Below are 17,833 nucleotides of genomic sequence, written 5' to 3' on the forward strand. Positions count from 1 at the left end.
TCTGGTGCTTTGACTAAGATTCCTTAGCTATAGTTTAAAACTTCCTATGGAATCCCAGTAACTCCACAGAAAATATTTTTCATCATTAGAAATGTGAGCACTGCATAATGTAGCAAAGTTAGTTTGTTCTGTGTATGGGCATCCATTAAAAATTCCACAGTAGTAGCTCAGGCAAGAATTTGTCTGCCTTTCTCTCAGCCCTTTCAAGTTTGGAAGCATAGAAGCAGATCTTCACAAGCAGGAGGTGCAGTCAGCATGTGCTGGTTTGTTGTGGGCAGTAGTTGTGTTGTCAGTAAGTGTGGACTGTATAACCTGTTTGTGAAAAGCAGTGTTTGTTCCTTCTTAGCCCTGCCACAGAATAATCTCTGCTGAAGCACAGACACGTGGAGATCTGTCCTTTGAATAGCCATTAATGCTTTTTCTAGACTGCAGTCAGAGTTCGGTGTTAATTAGGTGCAGATGAAGTTACGATAGTCACATTGAAAAGAAGCTGAAGATTGAGTTGGCTAAAAATAAGATAATAATTTCTAGATTTATTACCTTGTATAGGTTTAACTTATTTTTTTCAGTATGAGCAATTTAATCTTTAAAGAAGTTTATGGTCTTTCTGATTTTCCTTGCACCTTAATTTATATTACTCAAACATAAGGGCAAATAATGTCTCCAAAAATAGTGTTTTAGTTATGTCCCAATATATGTCATTATATATATGAGAAAGTGAGTTCCAGGATGCATTGTCCAGATTCCACATTACTAACTAAAACACACTAAGTAGTTTCCCCTATTTTGGCAAATATTTCCAACTGTATTTCATGAAACATGGAAGTTGAATCTTTTTAATTTTGCAAAAATAAGACAAGATGCGAGATATTAAAGGGTAAATGTTTTCACTGCTTGAGCACTAGTGGCTTATCTGTGAGTGAGCTGTGACCTGGATGAGCCACAGATCTGCTGAAGTGTTTTAAGTTCAAAAGGAGAAAATAAATCTCTAATATAATGACACACCTTCTTTTTTCTTTATTTTTAGACTCAAATTCAAAACATTCAAAAGAAACTTTTAGAATAACGGGAAACATCAAAGCCTGTCGATTGACCTTGTTCAGTAGTTCCTAATAGTGACTCAGTGGTGAACATTTGGAGATAATTTGCTATCTGTGGATATGAAACTGAATCATAAATCCTAGAGTTCAGAGGAAAAGAAGCACAGTATAAATGTAAATGTTTAATCCTTCCTCTGAAGAATCAGAAGGCTTCAGAGCGGTCAGGATGTGATGAAATATAGACAAGAGTTAGTGCATTGAAAAGCAAAAAAATCTGTAGCATGGCAAACATGGAATATTACTGAAGTTAAAGCATGGTTGCAGCATTATTTCTACTAGGTGCGTGTGTTGGTTAATGTTTTTCTGTGTCGTCTTACATCCAGCTTCACTTTACTTGTTAATGGATGTTAAATAATAGCGAGAGGTAATGTAGAAATATCTGCAAGTGATATTGAAGCATGAATTGTCAAACAGGTTTTTCAGTTGGAGAGCTGAGTAGTAAAGCAGATATTTTATTCATCTCCTGACACAATGGGCTTTTTCTTTTTTTTTTTTTATTAGACATATGCCTGATACAAGAAATATATTTGGAACATATTGCTTAATGATTTTTAAAGTGTGATTTACTTTTTTCATATGATGGTTGACATCTCCTATGCCAAGGAATCGACTTTTTTTCATCTAAGTGTGTCCCTTGTAGCTGCCAGTAGAGCCTCTTGTTAAGTGTAATGGAAATCTGCCCTTTCCTATTCCGAGACTGTGTAAGATAGGTGTAAGATTTATTCCAGCAGTAGCACAGTACTTCAGCGGCATCATTGGAGATGTTCTGTGTAGGTTTTTGTCCTGTACGTTATTTTTAAGTTTGCAGGAACCTGCATCTTATTTAGTAAGTGTGACACTATTAATTAGTATTACAAAATACAATGAAAATACCTTTTGCCACACTCCAGCTTCCAGTGGGTAGGTAAGCAATAATCAATTAACCGTTTGTTCTGCAGAATATACTTAATTCTCAGATATACCAGTATTTTAAAAAAATATAATTTTTCAGCTGTTGAATATTCAAGTTCATATTCAAAGAAACAAGATTGCATGGAATTGAGCCTTTAGGCCTCCCTAATAAACATACTTTAAAAAAACCCCTCAAATTATGTGTGTAAGTTGAACCAGAAACTGCATCCAGGACAGCCCTGTTATTGTCAGGTTGGCTTTCCTGCTACCCTAATAAATTGTCTCAGGAATTTTGGTTTTGAATGGCAGATGGAACTGCTAATTGTTTTATATCAATCTACTTACAATATAATTTTTCCTTTGATAGAAAATTAAAATTCTACTGTTAGCAAATGTTCCAATGCTAAAAGCAAATTCCACTGCAAGCAAAAGTGGGATTCTGATGACATTGTAAAAATAAAAATTATTTATGTAATCAAGTACAAATATAATTAAAATAGACCATAAATTCTCAAGTGTACTGGCAGTACAGGGGATATTATGACAGCAAGTATTCAGCGTTATACCACTTTATTGAGGGTTTATGTGCACTTTTTGTTTAGAAAATGGATCTAGTAATTATCACCGCACAGTAACAAAGGTCTTATTCTGCCTTAGTATATGCTGCTTTTGTGTCCTTGCCCTCACAGTATGGTTAAAAGAGCATCAGTGCAGACACACAAGAGCTTTTGTTCTATCTTCAGCCATGTGGAATGCATATGCCAGGGGCCTGGGGTTAAAAAAAAAAAAAAAGAAAGAGGGAGAAAAAGTAAAAAAAAAAAAAAAAAAAGGAAAAAAAATAGAATTGGGGTTTGTTCAGGACTGATGGCATTTGGTCATTTCTGGGAGAAAGGTCTTTGATCTGGGAGCCTGGAAGGAGGAAAGTGGAAATGTTTTAGACACAGTACAGTGCTTGCAAAAGCCACATGAAAACAGTCTTTGTAGCTTTAGCCTTTTCATAGATGGACAGCTTCCTTATTTTACAGAGTTCTTCAGAAGCGTGTTTCTTAGAGAACTTTTAACAATATTTGTTGACTGATATAAGACATTAAAATTAATGTGGGTGGGATACAAAGAGCTTTTTAAAGTGATGATTTATTTAAATTTAAACTTCATGGACAGCATTTGAAACTGGAAAAAAATCTTTTGGGCACTAGAAGATGCTTGGTTATTTAATGCAAAGAAACTATATCAAAGGAACATTTATAGTTACAGGCTATTTGGCTTTGGGAATTGAATTTTTCCTACTGAGATATTTTGTCTAACATCCAAAATTTTGCTTTAATTACCTAGGAAATGCAGACAACTCAGAACTTGGGATCTAAACATAGCATAAGATAAAGACAGAGGGAAGAGATGAGATGGGACTAACTCCCCCCTCAGTGCATATGAAAAGAACAGCTTTAGGGCTTATTTTGCCTTGCCTGATTTTCAGCCCATTTGCATACATCTGTGTAGCAGTGAGTAAGATGAGCCTCTTCAAAAAATATTTCTTCCATTCTCTACATTAATAAGTTAAACAGTAGCACATTCAAGCTACCCAAGCAACCCCTAGTTTTCAGTTCTTCTTAGTATAATTGGGTTCTACAACATGAGGCAATATTCTCTATGTGTTAGGGCTGCCATCCACGTGCTACCTGCCTTACATTTTATTGGCTGATTCTTTTCCAGTCTTGCCATGTTTTATGGTGTCATAGTGCCTCGGCATTGCAATATTTTTATTCATTGTAGGATAAGAATGTTTTGTTTAATCTAAAAATAGCCCAGAACTTTACTAAACTATGTCCAGCCCTACAATACTGAGCCAAAATAAATCATCTCTAGGAGGTGTTAGCTCTTAACAATGCTCAGCAGCATCTCACAGCAGTGCCCATCAGTCAGCAGAGATATTTGTTCTTGCTTCTTGGAGCACGACAGTTGATGGATGCAGCAGATAATTCTGTGAACTGGAACGTCTCTGCGCAGGGTCAGAAAAAACACATGATGGTTGTATATGTCCCCTGATGTCCGGGGACTCTGGTTTGAACAAAGCACAAATAATTGCCCCCAAAAGCTCCATAGACTGTGGGATAAGGGGCTCTGTTAAAAGAAAAAAATGAAACTCCATATTCCTATGTTAACATTTTTATTTCAAGAAAGGAATCTACTAATTTTCTGTTGATATAATCACTTGTCCTTTATATCAAAGGTTGGATAGAGTGACACTCCAAATCTCCTCAGCATGAGCTTTTTTTTTTTAAGGTTTCTGGCACTTGGAGCTGTGGGCAACAGATGAAGATTTTCAGTATGTTTTAAGAACCACTGAAAATACTGTTTGTTTTGTCTGCCCTAAGTGGTGTCCAGAGCTCTTGTGTATAATAAAATTATTCAATAATAAAGAAGGGATTGCATTACTTATGGACATAGTAGGGAATTAGAAGAGATTGTTATTCTGAATACAATTTCTGAAAAGAAACACCATGGAAATTGTTTTAATTTTTATTCTGTTCTTGGCCACAATTACAAAAGGGACAGAAGCTCTGCTAATTTCTCTGTTTATCCTTCTCTTTATGTCAACCAAGGTAACTGCCAGTTGATAAGGATGGGAAGTCATAATCAGTCAATATTAATATCATCTTGTGATGTAGCTGATTCAGCCAGATGCTTGTTTATCTTACTTAGTTTCTACAACTTACTCATAGAAGTTTAAGAAGTTGGGAGGCATACAGATATTTTTTAGTGTTGTCTGTGTTGCAGCTCTCCTCTCCCAGGCAGAGAGGCTTTCAAAGATTGTTTGCTTCATTTGTGTGTTGTATTAAACGCATGTGTCTTTTCCTAACCTGGTATCTCAAATGGTATAGGAGCTGCAGATGAAATGGGCTGCACAGAATATCCTACACATCAGCTTTCTTGGCAGTTAAAAACTTTTAGACTGTTCTTTTTAGCTGACTGTTTGGTTTGTCTTTTTAAAAGCCTTGCGTTAGCGTGATTTTCACTCCTTTTGACAGGAGCCAGTTTACCACTGACCAAATCTTGCTGATAAGCAAACCTCTTGTTTCTATGTACTCCTGGGAGTGTAAATGTTCTCTTTTAATTTTGCTCCATTTTCCTACTTCTGTTTTCTAAACAAAATAGAATTATTCCATACCCCCCTGCTCGTATCTGGAGTTACATTAATATGTTTATAGTCCATGAAGGAATTGCTTCAACATGCTGTACTTGCTTCTTTTGACTGACAGCCATGAATCTTTTAACAGAAATAATGTCAGCAGCACACCTACAGATGCATTGATCATTTACTTGCAGCCACAGCTTTTGTTGTATGATATTCTTCAGCTTAATGCTTGTATATTTTCTTGTTTTCTGTAATTTACTGCATCACACAGAATTGTTTCTGAATGATTACTGGTTGCATTTTGGTTATGGCTAGTGTACTCAAACAAGGATCTCTTCTTGGAGAAAAGGAAGAGTGGGATGGACCACGTCTTTGTTGATGTCTTTATCACTTTACCGAAAATAGTGAGGCTATGATTTCAGTGATGTGAGCTGAAAGCAGGTTTAACCTTTCAAACTTGAAGTATGCACTGTTGATTTGAGATCAATTGTCCCTTTGTGTCGTCAAACTGACTGGAATTTGTCAATGTGAAATTTTATTTATAATGGGATTTTCAGGGCTATTAAAAAGGGGGTTATTTTATTTTAATATTTTTAGTGCTATTTTCTAAATAGCTTTTCAGCTAATGGATAATAAAATCGCTACTGAGAAGTATGAATTTATGCTTGCTTACATTGACTCTGATTAGCTTGTTTATAATCAAAGAGAATCACTTTGCTTATAACTGTCACAATGTCACTCCCTCTGGCCCTGATGTTTCTTGTTCTTTAAACCCAGATTTAGGTCGTTCTCGGGAGCTACAATATGTTTACGTGGATAACAATATACACCTGAAAGGCCTGCCATCCTATCTGTATAATAAAGTCATTGGTTGCAGTGGGTAGGTATGAATTAATTCAGATCTCTTCCATGCCTGTTCCTTGTAAAATTTCTCATCAATATCTTCCTGTATTGATACAACTGGGGTTTTTTGTGTGCTTGATTAGAGCTGATGTTACTTGAAAGGGATTACTGCAGCTCCCAGTCCTGTTTTATTTTTGTAATATATCTTCTGTGTTGATTGCTGACTTTCAATATTTTAGTATTAAGCTATGACAGACAGTGCAGTATTCTGAAGGAACTTGGAACGATAATGTAAAGCTTAAAACTTAATCCTATGTGCATTTAAAATTTGACCAAATGTGTAGGCTTTGCAGAATTTTGTGAACTAAAGATTGAATAGAATATTTTTTGATGTGTTGCAGCATCTGTACAGTTTATAAGTTCCCACATTTCTGTAAGTTATGGACTGTATCTTGGAATGTCACGTGCAGCTACTTCACTCGGTTTTGCATTCCAGTATCAGCTTCTTATAGGTCTTGGTACCTACTAACTAAAATAAGTAACTTTTTCCAGTAATTATGGATTGACAGGTATATTTTTACATGCACATTTTAAAAATATCCTAGGCTGTCTCATGTTTGTGGTTAGGATGTGAGAAAAAAGTGGTCTGACTAGGACACTAAGTTAATTCTTTCTGCACTGACACGAGCATAAATTAGGATCAGCACCACTGATGAATGGAGCCTTACTGGGGTAAAACTGATCAGAAGAGGATTGTCCCCATTACCATCTAATTATAAATTTCTGGTGTGCTCACTCTCAGCAAATCCTGCGTTAAATATAAATTCCTTCTCTACAGCCTGCACTCTGCTGCAATATGTGAGATGCTGAGTCTTGGCATTTTAAGGTTTTTTCTAATATTCCTACATCAACTGCTTGATATTTAAATACTTGCAGTTGGTTTATAATTCTGCTGAACTGTGTGCAGTCTCAAGCTTCTACTGATTTTGTTTTTCAAGAAAAATAATTTCTAGCGTTTGGTATTTCAGAACTTAATGTAAATTGTAAGACGGATATTAAATTGACTCTAAAAGTAACAGAACTGTACTGATTGTGACTAAAACCGCTTGTGACAATACAGGAAATTTCCCAGCGAGTTTGGTCCAACTGGCCTGCCTATTTCAGGTGATTTTGGACAACCATGTATGGGTGGTTTTTTTGATGTTTGAATTTAATAAGTTCTTATTTTGCACTCAGTCAAAATAATTTCATCTTTGTGCTGACCTTTTGTGAAGATCTTAGCAATTATTTCTACTGTCATTACATGTGCATTGCTGGTGAAGGTAGCTGCTTGTGTCTCTGGAGAGTATAAATCTAGAAGAGACAAAAAAAGTTACAAGTGTTGCAAGTAAATTAATTTTTATAAGGCTTCTGTGGAATAAAAAAGAAATTATATTTTTTTCCTTAATAATACAGGCTAAAAAGAAATTGGTTTTACTAAGCAAAGTAGTATTTGTAGACCAAATGGATGTATGTTGTGAAACCATCTTGAAACATCATACAGTGTTCCTAAGGAACATTTTCAACATAGGAATAGTACATTAAAAAAAGCAAAGCACATTAAGAAGCCAAAGGTTTTATGTGATAATATGCTGAGTGATGTTAAAATCATGTAACAGTGGTCATGTGAAGAATTTCTGTGTTCTTTCCAAGAAAGCATTAGTAATGAACGCAAGGTTTTAATGGGTCAGGCGAGAGTGGAAGATCCCGGCTTTAGTGCTATGTCTGGCCATCCACTGGAGAATACAATCTGACATGCTGCTGTTACTATCTTAAAGCTAGATTCCTGAGAATAGAATATAAATTGCATTGTGTAAGTAATGAATATCTGTCTGGGAATCCTGCAGTCAGACTGACTGAAAAAGTCTTTTATGTAAGAGGTGATGATCTCAGTACTTAAAATAAATTTTGATCTTATCTTTTGCAGATTCGATTTCATAGTCTCCAGCTAGGTATCTGTCAGGCTTGTTGAAGGCAGCCAATAGGTGATCAGTTATTTATTTCCTCAGTTATTTATTCACCAGGGTTCTTGTGGAGCTTTATTTTTTCCAGCTAGTTAGACTATCCTCTACTCTACTTTTTAACCTCCATGGATTTTGTCTAGGATTTTTTTTAAATTCTTTGTTCTTGCACCCATTATTACTTACAAGTTGAGATTTATTCCATAATCCATCCTGATTTAATAGTGTATATCTATTAGATTATTCCTCTGGATGATATCTTTTGCTTTTTTACTTTGTTTTTCAGTGTTGTGATCTGGCATTAATAGCCTCACCCTTTACATGAAGTAGACCAAATGGCCCAGCTCTGAACTGCAGGAACTGTAGTGACTTTATAGGTGTGCCTTCTAGCTAGTCTGGCAAGGGGTTAATCAGCTTGAAAGTACATTACAGATTTATTTGTTGCGATAGCTACTCAGTAGATATGGATTTCTGGGGAATGGATTGTTGGAATATCGTATCTCTGAATTCCCAATGACATTTTAACCCCATTAATGGTTTGTGGGAAGGTATTAAATATTTAACAAGACGCTTATTGACTTGCTGTTTAATGCTGCTCTTTTTTGCTTGTTTCTGTGGGCTGTTTTTCCTTTAATCAGAAGAGATGATTTTTTTGTTATCAGAGAAATACTATGAGATTTCCTTCACATCTGATCAGGTTGAATGTAGTTACCTCAGTTTTAGGTCCTGTATCTGGGAAGGCTGACAGATTTGTGTTTCTGTTCCATTTGTTAGGACTAGCCCTAACAAGTTGCTCTTGGCTTCAAATTTAAGTTGTCATAAACAATTCCAATTCCCATGTTGACTTCCCTAACCTCTTAGTAGAATTTTCCTATGCGTGTCTCTTTGGTATGATAGCTTGCAACAGGGATCATGTAAAGAGGTATTATTTTTACTACAAGCTACGTTTCTCTCCTTGGATCCCAGTAACCTTCCTTTTCCTTATGTGATTTGGGAAGGACAATGCTAGTAGACTTAATGGGGTATCTTCCCACTGCAGCTTAGGCTGTTCTCTCTCTTTTCCCTTCACCCACCCCTTACACCCTCCAAGGGAACTCCGTGGATGGGGAAGGGTATGGTACAGAATCATCCAGTGGCACTTACATGGTATGGTTTTGGTGGTTGTAGTTTGCCTCACTTATAATAATTGATAAATCCATTACTGTTCTCAGCTAGTTGGTCCAAGACAAGGGAAGCCAACTTTTAGGTATGAAACTGCTCCCTTATGCAAAATATTTAGTAATAACGGCATTCAAAGACTAAAAGAGATTAGTGTGTTGGCAAAGTAAGGGACATGCAGTGCACTTTGTTCAGCTCCTTGGGATTGTGTTCTCATTTCTTCAGCTTTTGAATGTTATTTGATAAAACCTCCAGATGTCCCATGACTAGCACGTTGCAGAAGGTGGGGAATCTATAGAAAATGGGTTGACAAGTATTGCACTCTGCAAGGAATCCTTGAAGGGTGCTGCACCAAACAGGATCAGGCATGCTTTGGGTTGGCCATCTGGGTTTCCCCATAAAGTTACTTTTACTATTATTATTTTTTCATGTCCTTCTAGTTGTGGTTTGCCAATTCAAGTTTCAGAGGTGAAACTACTCTCTTTCTCATCGGGCCAGTTAACGGTGTTCCTGCCTGCAGAGGTGAAATCTATAGGGACAGAAACAGATCATGTGCTGCCTTTGCAAGAACTGGCCATGAGGACCCTCTATAACACCTACTGCAAGTTTTTAAAAGGTATGCAATTTCTACATTCTTCAGATTACAGAGGGAGTGAAAGTGCTTTTCTGGCAGTGATAGGAACATTTCAAAACTGGAAAAGGATTAATTTATTTAATCAAATTATGTTTGAAATGCTGTGTTAGAATGAAAATGCCCAATATAAAAAAACAGATATCCAAAGACTATTTCTAAGGTCGAGTGATCCTTACAAATGCTTTCTTTCTTGAGGACTGTATAAAGAAGGAAGTTTTTTGCAGGAGAAACTCTTTAATGGAAATAGGAGATGAGAAGTACAGTTCCTGAGGCAAGATGAGATGCATCGGCCAACAATGCAGCTTCTTGCCAGGCAGCACACTCCTAAACTGGCAGACTTGTTATACATAAGGCAAAAGAAATGCTAGCAGCCCTTGGCCATTTCAGTACAACGTGACAGCTGAGCTGTTTTAGTTCTGCCCCAATTCAGACTATTTGCTGTAAAGTGGCCCTTGGCTGATCTGGTTATGCATCATGCAGTCACATGAGTTAGCAATATCTGATGATAACCTGCAGATTCAGATTTTGTCAGATTTAAATCTATTGTGAATCTCCTCGATTCACAGCATCTTGGGAATTCATCAGCTTTAGAGATTAAACCAGAAGGGTAGAGAGTTACAATGGGAAGATTGGAGGTCATGATAAGGGTCACTTGTACCATGGCCACTGGAGGAGATCGTACCTGCTGAATTACTGCTTTGCCAGGAAAAGCACGTGAGGAGCTCTGCAGCAAGTAGACTAAAGGGAAGAAGCTTCATCTTGGGGGGTAGGGTGTAAGCCTGTGTGTATAGGAACAGCGTTGCTTTGAGAGAGAACATATTCATTGACCAGTTTGCAGTTGTGTGGTTTTTATATTTCTGCATATGGAGGGGAGAGGGGATTTTTTGAGTTGGTTTAGTATCAGGATGTCAGCTGCACCAAAATAATACAGTGATGGATGTTGTTTCATTTTGATTTGCAAAACTGCAGTCTTTGAAAAGGCATTTGAGAACATGAGCTACAATATTTTTTAAATCATCAGTAACTCCTTTTCTCACCCAGTAGTGACTTGCACAATAATTTCTGCAATATGACTGTGTGAATAGGGATGCTGAGGAAGCTAGTTCAGGAACAGCAAGACAGCATTGCAAAATCAGTTTCAGACATGGTTTGTAGCTGGTTTATACAGGGCTGTGAGGATGATACCTAGTTGCAGCCAAAGTGCAGAACCTAAAAAATTTTTTTATTGTATTGCCTACTACTAGCTTGCTACACTGCACCATGTAGTATTTATATATATTTAAGTATACTTACACACACACACACACATTCTAAGTGACCTCATTAAAGACTACCTGCCTTACCACTGGTGACACTCCCGTTGCAGTGAAGCAGGAGTAATGCATAGTTTAAGCAGGTCTAAGATAATGATTTGTTGGGGAAGCAGATGGCACGTAGATTAAAGTAGCAGATTGAATCTATCACTGATTGCCTAAATTGCAGTTTCAAGGGTGCTGTTAAGTACTTAACTACTCCTAGGTAAGTGTGACAGAAGCCACTGGGCTACTTTTCCTCAATCTTCACTTGGCTACAGAATGTGACCTTTTCTTTCTGACACAGTTGTACTACTAATCATGTTTGTTGTACATTGTTTATGGGGTTAAACCTTACTGTGTTTGAAAGCTGAAACTAGTGCAATATCACAAAACTGATTTATCACATACTGCACCTTATCTTGATTACTCAGCACCTAAACTCATTCACCTGTCTTGGCTGTTTCTCATTTTCTTGATAGAGATTAGCATGTTGGTTTTAATTTATGAAACAGTATGTGGCTTGGGCCAAGCCTGAGAAAATGATTGCTCTTTCGCTTTTGGTGAAAATGATGGTATCTTTTAAGCTATGGAGGCACACTTAAGAGATTTTGAATGTATTCATCTTTTTAGAGTGGTCTCTTTGGTTGGACCTTTGGGAATTATGGTGGATTGGACAATATTTCAAGAATCTTAAATATTTCAGATCTCTTCTAGCTGATGTTGGAGTTTGGGCATTTTAGTGTTTTTAGTGATCCTACTGGATTGGTTGCTGAAATATTTTGGTAGAATACTACTGATGTCATTTTGAGAATTTTGTATTGTTATTACTTACTAAACAACTGTGTAGATTATCCTTGGCTCTAGAAATGCTTTATGATCTGTTACTTTATTTTATTATTTGCTTGAACTCTAATATTTTCACCTGAGTATTTGGGCCTAGTTAATCTTATGCTCACAGATGCTAAACTCATATATTTAACTTTTTGAATTTATACCTGGAAAGCACCTTGTGTTTTGCCCTAATTGTAGTAGTCTACATTACCTTGCTTTACTTTCCACAATGTCTTAAGAATGTGAGATAGCTGATTTTCTGAATTGTTCCTGGATTATATTTGTTGAGTTTGACTTTATCCTGCAATTGTTTTGTTACAAGTCTTTTATTGTTTCTTTTCTTCTGTAGATTTGAACTTTCTGACTCCAATCTCACTACCCAAAAGCCTCTTGGAATTGCTGCACTGTCCCTTGGGACACTGCCACCGCTGCAGCCAGCCTATGTTTACCATTGTCTACCCAAAGCTCTTTCCCTTAAGGGAAACTCCAATGGCAGGATTGCATCAAGGGTAATTATACAGGAAATTACACTGGGGTTTCATTTAGGAAGAAAAACACCTTATGGAACAAAGGATATACTTAAGGGTTTCTTTTTACTTAGCAACCTTTCAGATCTAAAGCCCCTGTCCTATGATTGCGTATGAAAGTTGACAAATCTTTTATTTACCAGACAAGCAGCACACTGCTGTTAGACTTCAACAAGGGCTGTCACACTTCCCTGTTTCAGACGGCTGTAAGGTAGTGAAAGGGTTTGATATGACAGGATTGTGGCAGTGCAGCACATGCACGGCACTTCTGTGCCTCAGGAAGGAAGTACTGCCTAACACCAACACTTCCCCTGATGGTCTCAATTTCACCAGCAAATAAAAATGCTGTAGGATTAATGGCAGAAAAAAGCACTAAACCTAGAGTTTAATTAAAATATTCTGTGGGAAAATGAAGTTGTTTTTCTTTTCACAATAATTAACTCGAGATATGCTGAGGAAATACTCTTGCACTGTAACATGCATTTTGTAGCAATGCATCTTTTTAAAAATATATCTGTTTTTATGGTTATAGCAGTTGTGCATCTGCAGGATTCACAACTTAACTAAACGAGCCTACACAGACTTTCAGATTTGCTGGATAGTACAGTTATAGAAGGGACTCAAAACTGGGATATGGTTCAGGGAATACTGCCCTCATGTAGATAAAGATTAAAAATACCTTTAAGGTGAGCACTGATCATTTTGTAGTGATTCTTTCCTTAACCCCTATTAGTCGGAGCTGATACTGTAGCCTGCTGTGAACCATAATGTCAACAAATCTGCCTTCTGCAATGAAAAACTATAAAGAAATTACAGCTGGTTCTACCTGGATAAAACTACAGTGCTGTTTGAAACCTAGTAAAGAAGGTTTAAAGAAAAGTCACTTGGAGTTAAGCAAACAGGAGATCAGGTTCTTCTTAGACTTTCTGTCAAGCCATTAGCAATAAAGCATCTGCTTAAACGTGGGGATCAGAAAAGAAAGTTGCTTTAAAAAAGAATGTTTCTGAAGTTACTTGTTGGTATATACAATGCATAAGAATGCCACTTGGTTCTTGTCCTGCTGACATCCATTGATTTGATAGTTATCTTCCACAAAAATAAGAAACTACTTTTCAATAGGAATATCTTTAAGAAAAATCAAGACACTAACTGATGATTTACATTGATGGTACCTATTTTCCATAGCTGTATCACAGATTATTTTCCTGTGAGTTTGTGGCATCAGGGGTATCTGATTTGTAAGCAATTCCAATTTATGAAATGAAAACAACTTAGGTATGCCAGATCTGGACAGCAGCCAAATGACTGCATGAATCCTGTTTTGGAAAAAATCATCTTTCTTAGAAAGATCTGATTGTAGAGATTGCATACTCGAACTTGACATTCTGTTACAGTCCAGTCATACGTTGCAATTCAATGTATTTCATATTGAGTAAAATAAATTGCTTCCACATTACTGTTGTTATGTTCAGGGTGGCATAAGACGTTGTGCTTTATAGAATTGCTTGCAAGCATTGAGCTCCATTAGAACAGTGTGAAGCTTTAAGGGAGTGATGCAAAACTACTTGCTGGTCACTAAATCCTTATATTATCTTAAATAATCCAACAATGGGAGAGTTTGGACTAGAGCCGCCTACTTTCTAATTAATTGCTAAGCATTGCTTATTCTAGAACTTAGTTATGAGATGATAGACATATAAGTAGACACCTTTAGCAATTATTGAAGTTATGACTCAAAAAAAACTTATTTTAAGGCTATTTTTTGCAAGCACACTATATTAACGTTCTCAAATTTTTCTGAAATTCTTTACTTGTTTAAAAAATGGTTATCACACCCTCCCTTAGACAAGAATGTACTGTGTTCTACAAAATGCTGTAATGAATACAAGCTTAAGTAGCCAACATTTGATGCAAATCTACAGAAAATGAGATCTAAACAGGGTAGCCCATCATCCTTATCTCTGTAACTTGTGCACTTGACATAGTAAGATTATGTGGAATTGTAGAGATGCGATAGCCGGTTTAGGAAGATCCAAAGGATGGGATTTCTGTTCTAAAGAGCTTACAGTGGCCATGAAAACACACAGGGCAGGAATCCTGAACATTTCAACAGCACTAATTAGCACATGCCACATCTATTCCAGTAACTTCTGTCTGTATCACATTCTGTATCTTGTTATAGGAAAGGATGGTTAAGTGTTGAACTGGATTTCTGTATCTGAAAAAGCACAGATGGCATGAGTGCTGGGTAAAGTGTGATTTCTGGGTTAGTAAAAAACAGATCTTAACATTTTTCAAGCAGATATCTAGGTCCCTGCCAGCATGGGGGCAGGAGAAGGGTCACAGTGAGCACAGTCAGGGCAGTGTCACGCTTTCATGCTGCCACCCCTGCTGTAATACCTGGCAGAATGCGACAACGCTGCCTGTCAGTTGTCCTCTCTGAAGATAGGGGCCCAGTTTGTTCACTCAGTGGAATCAAAGGACGCTGTGCTTCAGGTATTTCATGCCTACATGCAGTAATTTCAGAAACACAGGAGCAAAGCTGAAGCAGAGAATTACCCAGCTATTTTCCTTTTCGCTGTTAAACCTCCTGGCTGTAACACTCAGCCACACCCTCCGCAGAAAGAAAAACCACATGCTGCTGCATTAAACTGAATACGTAAGAAACCAGGAAGGTTTTTGAAAACCCCTGCAGTGTTTCCCTGCCTTTGTATCAGGCATTCACATACAGCAAATGAACCATCTTTTTCTTAAGTGTCAAGATTGGCTAATCCTGTGTGTTACCAGCATATTGTCTGCTGTGGAACCGGGCCAGGAACTTTAATCTTTACTGACAACTGTTCCCCCCCACCCCCTCTTTTTTTCTTTTCTAGGAGGACAACTGTTAGTTTTGTGGCATACTGCTGCTCCACCCAGTGTCTGCAGACTTTTGACCTACTGAGTTGATAAACATTTAAAGCTACTCAGGAGTGCTGCCAGTTTAAAGCTGCATTAGACCTTGTATCCCATTGGTACTTGGAATACTGTGTGCGCGCGCCTGTGCCAAAGCAGGAGAAGTGCCCCGTCGGGAACGCTAAGAGGCACTTAAATCCTGCCCTATCGAATTTGGATGAACTGCAGAAACTTTTCGGAAGTGTAAATACCAAGCTTTTAAAAATATTAACTTCTCTCTCCTCCAAGACAGCATACAAACCAAACAAATGCACAAGCTCTGACGTCAAGATTTCCAGTGTTTTTCAAATGTGGCTGTCTTCAGATTGACCCATTGCATTATTTTGAGGCAGTTTTCATTCCTCTAAAAGGGGGGGGGGGGGGAAGGTCCAGTTATGATGAGCCAGTTGTCACTTATTCACCCCCAAATCCTCATCAACCCTACATCTGGATTCAGATTTATAGATCTAAGCCTCCAGAAACCCTTGATCCCAGTGACTTTCCCATAGAATTAAGCTTTATTTTCTCTCATAATACTTTTCCCCAGCAGAGTTATCCCAGTTATATACCAAGACTTTCACAGTCAACTATGCTATTTAAATCCACATATTAAAAGCAGATCTTTCTTTCTGGTATCATTAGAAGCTGCAGTGATTTAACTGAAGTAACTGGGATATGTCTGGAGACTAAAGATCCTATTTCAGTAGGGAAGGCTGATACTGATGTCTATACTGAAGTGGTCTCACTCCAGCATGTTTGAGGGTGTCTTTATTTTCATCACGTGAGTTTTTGATTGCTAAAAACGCTTACCCTCTTGCTTCTTTGAGTTCTTCAGGAGGAAGACAATTTAAGTACAAATTTCTCTTGAAAAAAATAGTAATATGATTGTCAATATTTATCTATATTATATTTATAGTGTTGCAGACTATAGATCTGCAAAGAGTTGATCTTCATCCTTTTCTAGACTGAACATTTGGCTGATTTGTGGAAGTGTGTCAGTGGAGTGTGTTAAACTCGGAGAGGGCTGGAATTCTGGGAGGGGGAGGGATGTGTATGTCCATGTATAGGTGTATATGCACACATAGATATCTTAAAAAAAAGGGCTGTAGTTTCTTTTTTCTTTTGTACATTAATGGTAAATTTAGCACGGATTTTCCCTTACAATCGTATTTGTGGGAATCCTTTTTTGTTGGATCTTGTTGATTTTAAATAAAGGACAAAGGATGGAAAGAAGGCCCAGAATGTCTGCATGACTTAAAATTCTAATTTTACACTGAAACAATTTATACAAAATTAGACCCTCTTGACTTGTTTTGGAAAATATATGTATGTATTTTAATATAACGTGTTCCTATTTTAATTTTCTATTTCTTAGGTGTAAACTACATGTTGATTTAGCGCAGCGTGCTACTCTGTGGTAGTTAGTTACAAGCTGAAATAGATACGAATGAAACTGTTATAAAAATGGCAAGATAAAGACATTTCTTTGGTAGTATATTAGCATATGTTGTGGTGAGGTGTGCATACTTTGAAGGGAGGAGGCGTTGAAATGTTTTCCTTTTGCCAAAGAAGCATTTGTTCCTGCTGCTGGATTCCTGGCATCTCTTCAATAAATAGAGTATCTTAAGAGCTTAGGAGTACCAAAAAGGCAGTTTTTGAGGGTAGAGTTTTTAGGTTGTGCATGTTACTTGTAAAAGCTTTGCTGGTTTTATTAGGTTGGTTTTAGAGAGTTAAATTGGCATTAAGAAATGTAGAACTTAATCCTTCAGGAATGCAAGTATCATCTACTGTTTAAGAATTGTGAAACTTTCTGAAACAAACCCCGTTTATTAAATCTGCTTTGCACTAGGTGAAAGAGCCATGTCCAGGCAGATGTACTAAAGGTTTTCTGATGCATTTCGCTGATTTGTTGCAGTGTTGGTATCCCCAGCAGCCCTTCCCACCCAGCAGGGTTTCCTGCTGAAGCAGCAAAATGGATCTTTTCCTTTTCCTTTATTACCACTCAGCTGAGGATGTAAATTGCCTGTATAGCTATACCTGTATCAGAAATGTGCAAGTGTCATACAGAATCAGTTTATTTTATTGGATGGGAGGAGAAACATGGTAGTGTAACAAATACTAATTTTTGATACAATACTTGAATCAGGAATTTTCAGTATTATTTTTACTGTGTCTTTTTCTGTCTTTGAAGGAGATGTTTTGTTTAAAGTTTATATGTCCTCTCTTTATAGCAGCTTAAAGACTTTAAAACACATTTTACTTCTGAATTCAGCCTGTGAACAGTATTTTGGAGTTAATTTTTTTTTTTAAAGGCCTTGGTATTGGCTTTCTTAGAAGTCAGAGTCGAGCTTGATTTTATTGTTATTTAATTTTTACTTTCTTTCTTCTTCTCATATCTATTTATTTTTTGTTGAGTTCATATCAGTCTCTTTATTCTTTCTACAAGTGCAGTTCAGAAGACATTCCAGTCTGTTCTATAAGCAGGATGAA

General features: G+C 37.1%; 1 protein-coding gene across 2 annotated transcripts in view; it reads left to right on the plus strand.

Annotated features, from left to right (window-relative positions):
* The window catches only part of LRRC28 (leucine rich repeat containing 28), a 49,843-nt gene extending 33,266 nt beyond the window's left edge, over positions 1 to 16,577 (plus strand). For both annotated transcript variants that reach the window (XM_069867153.1, XM_069867154.1), the window contains 4 exons: positions 5,902 to 6,004; positions 9,566 to 9,741; positions 12,235 to 12,394; positions 15,286 to 16,577. In XM_069867153.1, the coding sequence (XP_069723254.1) occupies positions 5,902 to 6,004; positions 9,566 to 9,741; positions 12,235 to 12,394; positions 15,286 to 15,358 (512 nt within the window). In that variant the 3' untranslated portion in view covers positions 15,359 to 16,577. The remainder of the gene's footprint in view (positions 1 to 5,901; positions 6,005 to 9,565; positions 9,742 to 12,234; positions 12,395 to 15,285) is intronic.
* The last annotated feature ends 1,256 nt before the right edge of the window (positions 16,578 to 17,833 follow it).

This window comes from Phaenicophaeus curvirostris, chromosome 12 (assembly GCF_032191515.1).
Source record: "Phaenicophaeus curvirostris isolate KB17595 chromosome 12, BPBGC_Pcur_1.0, whole genome shotgun sequence".
NCBI lineage: Eukaryota > Metazoa > Chordata > Aves > Cuculiformes > Cuculidae > Phaenicophaeus > Phaenicophaeus curvirostris.